This window comes from Schistosoma haematobium, chromosome ZW (genome assembly GCF_000699445.3).
Source record: "Schistosoma haematobium chromosome ZW, whole genome shotgun sequence".
Lineage (NCBI taxonomy): Eukaryota > Metazoa > Platyhelminthes > Trematoda > Strigeidida > Schistosomatidae > Schistosoma > Schistosoma haematobium.
In genome coordinates, this window is record NC_067195.1 from 4,872,712 (window position 1) to 4,880,856 (window position 8,145).

Consider the following 8,145-nt stretch of genomic DNA (forward strand, 5'->3'; position numbering starts at 1 on the left):
TAGAATTATGGTAACTAATCGTTACACAGATTTTTTTCCGGATGGCAGTATAGTAATATTATTATTATTATCCTATTTCTGTTCACCCGTTTCTTTTTTCTTAAATTCAATTTATTTAACCATGTGATTCTCGTCAATATAATTTATTATTGTTATCAGAATAATGATAAAATATAATTTCTATACAGACTTATACTGGTTTAATAATTCATCAGCATTACTCTAATTTTACTGATGAATGGATACAACACTATTTGACATAATCTTCACACCATATGATATCATCACCAAATATTGTTGTCCGTTTATTTTTCTTTTACCTTATCCACTATTTTGTTTCTTCTTTTTTTTAAAAATTATCTTTCTTTCTGTTTTCTTATTTCATCATAAGGATAATAATAATAAGTCATAAGCCTTTTAAGCAAACATGGATAATAGCTAGCAGTGGAAGCTTAAAAAGCTTGTGGCTTAAGGCTATATCGAGACAGTCCGCACAGGATGCACATATTGTCAACATGAGACTGATCAATTACAGTCTTAAGTAACAATGGGAAGATACGAGTAAAACAACACTGAGTGAATAATAATAATGATAATAAACTGATAAATAATCCCGACGTGCGATGTTCAGTGGTACAGGAGTAGGTTGGAAGAAAGCTAGGGGCGGCCAGACCAAAACATGGCACAAATCCATGAAGTCACTGACATGTGGACTGAGTCGTGTTGGTAGGTGTAGACTACCTGGTTGGGGACCGCGAGATGATAGCAACCGATGGTTAGAGACCCTGAATGACATGGCTCAAAATCCTTTGCAATGGCGCAGGTGCATCCACTCTTTGTGTCCTTCCAAATTCTTATCTTCTGAATTCTTCATATCCATTTCTTGTTTTTCTCTTTCCAAATTTATTTCACTCGATTATACTCCTTGAATAACATCTTCAAGCCCTAATGTTTCCGATTACTGCTTATACTCTTACTACTTCTACCACTACGGAATTCGAGTAGACAACTGCATCTGTGTGCTAATGTGGTGTGGCAACTCGAACTGATGTACGTACGTACGAAGTTCTACGTTGTTACTGACTGACTGATAAATTATCCAAGTATATGTATGGTATTGTTTAACTATTATGTATACACCTACTAAATAATCATTTTAAGTAATAAATACCGTCACATTGTTTAGATCTATTTTTTCCTTCTTTTGTTTACTCTGTTTACTTAAAAAAATAAATCGTTTTATAATTCTCCATTTTTTGAAAGCAAATTTTTTTATGGAAAGTGATTTCTTTTTGTTTTGTAGCGTGTATTTACTTTTGTATTTAAACACAAATATTGATACAAAGAGGCACTAAATATATGTGCGCCACATTTCGCCATTTGATTTGTGTGAGGGCTGAAATACTGTCCGAGAGTCCAAACTGAAGCAGGTGGTTTTTTAGAAGGCCATTCTTCAAGTCTTTGACATAGAACTCTAGTAGCGTTAGGAGATACAGTCTCATGGTAGTTGGTGTCCAACAATAGCTTCATACGCCTTTTGTTTCTCAGGATTGTGGAGCCCATGTGCACGATTGGTTTGGAATCAGGGTTTTCTCACTCCACTTGATGGATCCTTCCTGTCCACCAACCTGGTAAAGCACCGGATATTCACTTTTAATCTTTTCAATTTTGTAATAACACTCCCTCCGCGAGAAATCACTAAGTGGTTATTCCTTGACAGTGGCCGTGTGAGAGCATTTCGAGAGGGAGATGTAACTGTTTCCACCTTCAACTGTACTACGGCATTTGAAGGCGTATGTATGTGTGAATATTTATAGGTAGTGTGTGCGTCGTGTTAATGGTTGAACCCCTTATTGTATTTCGAATTCAAATTCAACACTGTCATTTTTTATTACAGAGTTGAGTAGTAATTACATTACAATGATGGTTCTGTTATGGATTAAGTCATGGTGTAACTGTGTCGAAACTTGCTCTAAGGGATACTTCTATTCATAAGATTGTAATTTTTAAATCTTGATCAAAGTCTGCAATGTCACTTGATAATTAAGTCATCAATCTACCTTTACATTCCTGAAGACTGCAAAAATCATGTTCATTGTAACTCATTTGTCAAGTATAGGTCTACACATCGTAACGAAAGAGACACATTGTGTCATTGAAGAAGAATGATTTCATCTACTTAAGCTGTTAATTTTATCTGTTAAATTAGTATTCTGTAATTAGATAGAAAGGTACTACTAATTAATTTTTTAAAAAATCTTGAAGTGGTATATTGTCTAGACTCGAAAATCATAAATTAAACGAAAGTTACATAACAATCAGAGAATGTGGTATAATGGAAATAATTGTCCACTCGATATCTATTCATGACAGAATAAATAACATTTGTAATAATTGGAAAGGAGTAGAAATAATAGAAATAAAAACGATATATTATGGAAGATAGAAAGTGAGGTTAAGACCGTGGAAGAATAAAGGACTGAACATACTGTTTTTGTATACAAAGTTTAGGTTTAAACTGGTACACAGCAATAGCGTCTGTTGTACATAAATTTTTTTCATTTGTATATTCCTATTGAACTTTTCTGATTGTATGTATGATTTTAAAGGAGGCTTCTGATGAAGCAGAGTGGCCAGAATTGACTAGATACTGCAAAATTGAGATTCTGATTGACTTCTAACAATCATTTGAAGAGTTAGACAGGGTAATGTTCGAGGATTTGCCTAAAAAAGGAATCACTTTATACGGCTAATATAACATGCAAGTAAAATGATAGGTGCACATTCATTAGGTCCAAAATGTGGTAGCTTATCCTTCACATAACTTCAAATCATAGGCCGACTTGAAAAAAAACAATACAAAGTTCAGCCGAATAGAACGTTTTCCTCAGAGATCTCGAAAGTCTGCTTTTCAGAATTTCTGGTGCAATATCTCCTTTTAATTGAATGTTTATAGAGTCTTCTTTGTTGTGGACATTCTTTCACGTTGTTGTTTTTAGTTTGAGATTTTTCTTAATAAATCTAGATAGAATAACCATTATTAATCAGTATCTAACGTAGTTTATCAAGTTCATTATCGATTTTATCCTCAATACAAATATGTCTAACCCTTAAACAAAGAGAATGGATCCTGTTTCTCTTTTGCTTCAATGGAACTCAACTTTGTTTATTGGCCATTCCATGTTGATGATTCACTTCGTTATTTCAAATATCTCTCATTATAAAACTTGACTTATTACTGATTATGAATACTATTCCCATAATTATCTTTTTTTGTTTTGTTTCTTGATTAATATATTTCGTTAAAAACATAACTATCACTATCACCCCCCCCTCACTTGTGTTTTTCTGTAGTTCATTGGGTTAGTTCACTAAATGCTAACCAATCTATTCAATTCTTTGTTATTCATTTCATTCAATGATGTAGAGAAGAAATACACAGAAAGACTATTATGTTGTAAGCAAAAAAACATATATCCATTTGAATACAAGAGTATAAAGATGTCATAAGTTCAATTAAGAATTTGTATTGTCTACAATTAATCCCTTTGATAAACTTCGATATAGGTAATAAGAAGACGAACAATACATTGAGAACAATTTGATCATACATGTACTTATTAAGTATATTTATATCTAAAGAAATAAAAGGTTAATTAGACTAGAAATGTTAGGGTAAGAGGGAGATAAACAATTTGATCCTTTATCATTCTAGATAATAAGCTAATATAACCAAGGTTGGTTTAAGGTGAGAATAAACCACAAAAAGCGGTTTGACTTTTCATATGACTAAAGCGCATCAATAAACCTTAGTATAGATTAACTTATTATCCAGAGTGATAAAGCTTTAAGTCCTTGTCTTTTCTTACCCACTATTTCTAATCTAGTTGACCTTTTATTATTATATATGAGTGTTCTTCATAAGTGATATGTGTGATCAGATTGTTCTCAATGGATTGAGCTAATATATCACAGTTCTAATCATCTTCATCTTATCCATACTATCGAAATAATAATAATTAATTTCAATTGAATATTCCATTATTATTATTATTATTATTATTATTATTATTATTATTATTATTATTATTATTATTATTATTATTATTATTATTAACAATGAATTGTATGAAATCTTTGTCAGAATGAGTTTTGTGGAGATTTTAGTAAATTTCACAGGTTGAGATCATGAGTCAATTGAAGCTAGACCACCATTGAAAACCTGGAAGCACTGGACGGCCGTTTCGTCCTAGTATGGGACTCCTCAGCAGTGCGCATCCACGAACCCACACCCTGCGGATTCGAACCCAGGACCTACTGGCTTCGCGAGCGAGCACTTAACCATTAGACCACTGAGCCGGCATCCAACGGTGTTAATGTCTAACTTCAACCAATCCACGAAGTTGCGCCATCGAACACCAATGTCTTCAGTGAGCTGATATCTCACAACAGACCTGGTTGAACTCCACTGCTGAGGAGTCCCATACTAGGACGAAATGGCCTTCCAGTGCTTCCAGGTTTTCAATAGTGGTCTAGCTTCAACTGACTCATGATTTCAACCTGTGAAATCTTTGTGTTAACTCTTTAATTAATCATAGAAATATAATATGTAAATATAAATATTGAATAAATGAACTTTCGTAAGTTCGTTACTCCCCCCCCACCGTCATAAAGGAACACAGGTTGCCCACAAGAATTCTCCATTGAATTCTGTCTTGGAAAATCTTTTCCAATTGCTATGATGTCATAATTTAATTATCAAAGTAATTACTTTATCTAGATAGTATTAAACAGTACTGTTATAATTAGTTTTCTACACTGACAAAGAGAAATTAACATCGTATATATAAAAACAAATTCGACTTGAAATGAAAGTATACTTTATTGACGATCTTCAATGAGACTGATAAAAGGACTTTGATGAAATTAAAGCTAATTTTTTCTACCAAATTAGATGTAAATGAATAATTTTTATTATGAAAATCCAAAAAAACAACCAGGTAGGATTCAGAGTTCGAGATGAAAATAACAGGATACTTTGTAGTCATTTGCTGATAAATAGGCCTCCAAATGCTGTGGTACAGCCGAGAGTGGGAAGAGTCAGTTCTCCCTCTCCAAATGCTCTCAAATGGCCACGAGTATATAGCTTCTGCCAGGAAAAGTCTTATTCACTGCCTTCTCGTGGCGAGGGTGTTGTTTACGAAATTGAGAGGACGAAAAGCGAATGTCCAACGCTTTAACCGGGTTGGTGGACACAGAGAGTGCACCTAGGGGAGTTGGAAAACCTAGATTCCAAACCAATGGTGCACATGGGCTACACGATCTTGAGGGAATAAATGACACATGAACCAATCGTTTGTCACAGGCTACCATGAGACTGCATCTCCTGACGTTGCTCCATTGCCTTGTGGATCAGACCTTCAGGTCGAAGGCTCGGGGAGTGGCCCTCTAGGGAAACCACCTGTCTCGGTTTTGGTACCCGGGCAGTATCACAGCCCTCACACATATCGAATGAGATTTGTGTGGCGCATATGTATTTGGTGCCTCATTGTACCAATATCTATGTGTTAAAATAAATAAATAAATACTACCTCTCAGACCATTATACAACTATAACAGAGCCATACGCCTCAGATTTGTGTATCCTAGCACTAAAAAACACCATATAATTTAAAGATGCTTTTAAAAAAAGAATCACAGAAAATTTGTACAAGTTTCATTCACTGTTGCCGCTATTTCTAGTGTGTTTGGATTATAATGAACTTAATTTGATATCTCTTTTTTTTACTTCATACAAGTTGGCTGAAACATGTCAAGTTGGTTTAAATCGAATTGAATGGATTAAAAACAAGAAAACAATCCAACATAAAGATTCTCAAATATCATGTGATTTAGCTGCAAAATTGTTTCCAAATACGATTGATCCAGCGCATAGTTTTACCGGTGATCAACAATATACTGATGAACAATTACATGATTTATTAATGGATCCTAATCAAAATTTATTTACACGTTATCGTGCAATGTTTACTTTACGTGATCGTGTCTTACAAGCAGTTATTGATAAAGCATCACCAGAAAAGCCAGCTAATTTATTAGCTGAAGGATTAACAGCTCCAAATAGTGCATTACTTAGACATGAAGTTGCTTTTGTCTTAGGACAATTAACAGTAGCTAGTACTGTTCCACAATTATCTACATGTGTTCGTCAAACAAATGAACATCCAATGGTTAGACATGAAGCTGCTGAAGCACTTGGTTCTATTCTAGGTGAATTAGAAGGAAAATATTTAACAAAAAATGCGAAAGGTTCCGTACCGAAAGAATTTGAACATCAGGCACGTGAAGTACTAGAAGAATTTATAAAAGATAAAGAGCCAGTGGTTCGTGAAAGTTGTGTACTGGCTTTAGATATTGCAAATTATATTGCATCGCCGGAACAATTTCAATATGCTTCTGTACCACAAAGTTAACTAACCACTAATTGCTATTGGTAATAGTATTATTACATTGCCTTTTTCTGTGGACAAATTCTACAATGTTTTTTGTGTTATTGTTTATTGTTGCTATGATTTCAAGGTTAATTCCTACTTGTCATCGTATTTTATACTCAGGGATTATTGTTTATTAATTTTCATGTTAAGTCTACATTTTGGTAAACTATGTTCTTAGTTAATAAATAAATACATAGTACAAATGACATTTTTTTCTCTCAGTTGTGACTATTTGAAGTACCGCCATATGGTCATGTGTACATAGCCACCGCCAGAGGAATCCTACTCACTGTCTTTTTTTGTATCAGCGGTGTTGTTTACGGAATGTAGAGGACGAAAAGGAATTGTCCGGCGCTTTAATCAGGTTGGCGGATAGGAAGGTTCCGGCTAGGAGAGTTGGAAAACCCTTATTCTAAACTATTGGTGCACATAGACCCCAGGATACTGAAGGAACAAATGGCGTATGGACCTATTGTTGGTCACCGGCTACCGTGGGACTGCATCTCCTGACGTTGCTCCACTGCCTTGTGGATCAGACCTTTAGGTCGAAGGCTCCGGCTATGGCCCTTTAAGAAAGCCATCTGCTTCGGCAGTATCCCAGCCCTCATATAAATTGAATGATTTGTGTGGCGCATATCTGTTTGGTGCCTCCTTGTACCAATGTTTATATGTTTAAATAAATAAATAGAATAACAATAGATTTAGTGGTTATAATAAAATCAATAAAATGTTTTTGCTATAAAAGGTAAAGGTCATAGAGGTATAAAAAATAAATAAGGCGATATGATGAGCATTTACGAATAAAATAATGAGGATATAAGACATAAGTAAAGGGGAAAGCAGTAATAATAATAATAGGATAACCAAAATAATCAAGGCCATGGTAACGATAAGACGTACTTCTTTTGTACGCATAGTTCTGGTTTGAGCTCCTGGATTGTAAGAGCTATTTTTAAGAGTTGGATACGAAGAAATTTAGGTAGATTTGAACGAATCATATAAACAACCTTAAAATCAGATTGTGGATCTGTAGAATGGTTACAGTCGATTAGGTTTTCAAGTATAGAACTCGTAACTGCTTCCCTTCACCCTAATAGAACCAAGCTGGGATGTGTTCCCGTATCCGAGTTGAAAGCGAGCGCTGGCTACGGCCAATGTACCTTGCTCCACAAGAGCAGGTGAACTGGTAGATGTACATAGAGGCGACCAGACATCTTACATCTCCGAATAGTCCTCCTTCGCCTACTGTAATGGTTTATAAAAAAACCGAGTTAACACGTTAAGAACTAGCAAGTAGCTCTTGTATGGTCTGCCAGAAGCAATCTTCCCTTGGAAGTTGTGGTCGTACTCCAAGGTTATCAGGATCATCCTTAACCTAGTTTCCTTTATATACATCTCGAAAAGCGGGAACACTTAGCTTGTTGAGGGACAATATTATGGTTATATATATATATATATATATATATATATATATAATGTTCAACGTTATAATTTGAGCCATAATCTGGATGATATCTAAATTCTGAATTTACATTCATCTTTTCGAACGACCTAATTTTATTATAGATGAATTTGAGCTGACACAATCTCTAGTCTTCTGAACTGTAATGTGGAAAAATCTTTCACCTCCTATACGTAAAGCAACGCATTA

At 34.6% G+C, this 8,145-nt stretch overlaps 1 protein-coding gene across 2 annotated transcripts in view; it reads left to right on the forward strand.

Annotated features, from left to right (window-relative positions):
• KCNH7_1 (Potassium voltage-gated channel sub H member 7) overlaps positions 1-7,184 on the forward strand; it is a 74,520-nt gene extending 67,336 nt beyond the window's left edge. For both annotated transcript variants that reach the window (XM_051210239.1, XM_051210240.1), the window contains one exon: positions 5,799-7,184. In XM_051210239.1, the coding sequence (XP_051070209.1) occupies positions 5,799-6,473 (675 nt within the window). In that variant the 3' untranslated portion in view covers positions 6,474-7,184. The remainder of the gene's footprint in view (positions 1-5,798) is intronic.
• The last annotated feature ends 961 nt before the right edge of the window (positions 7,185-8,145 follow it).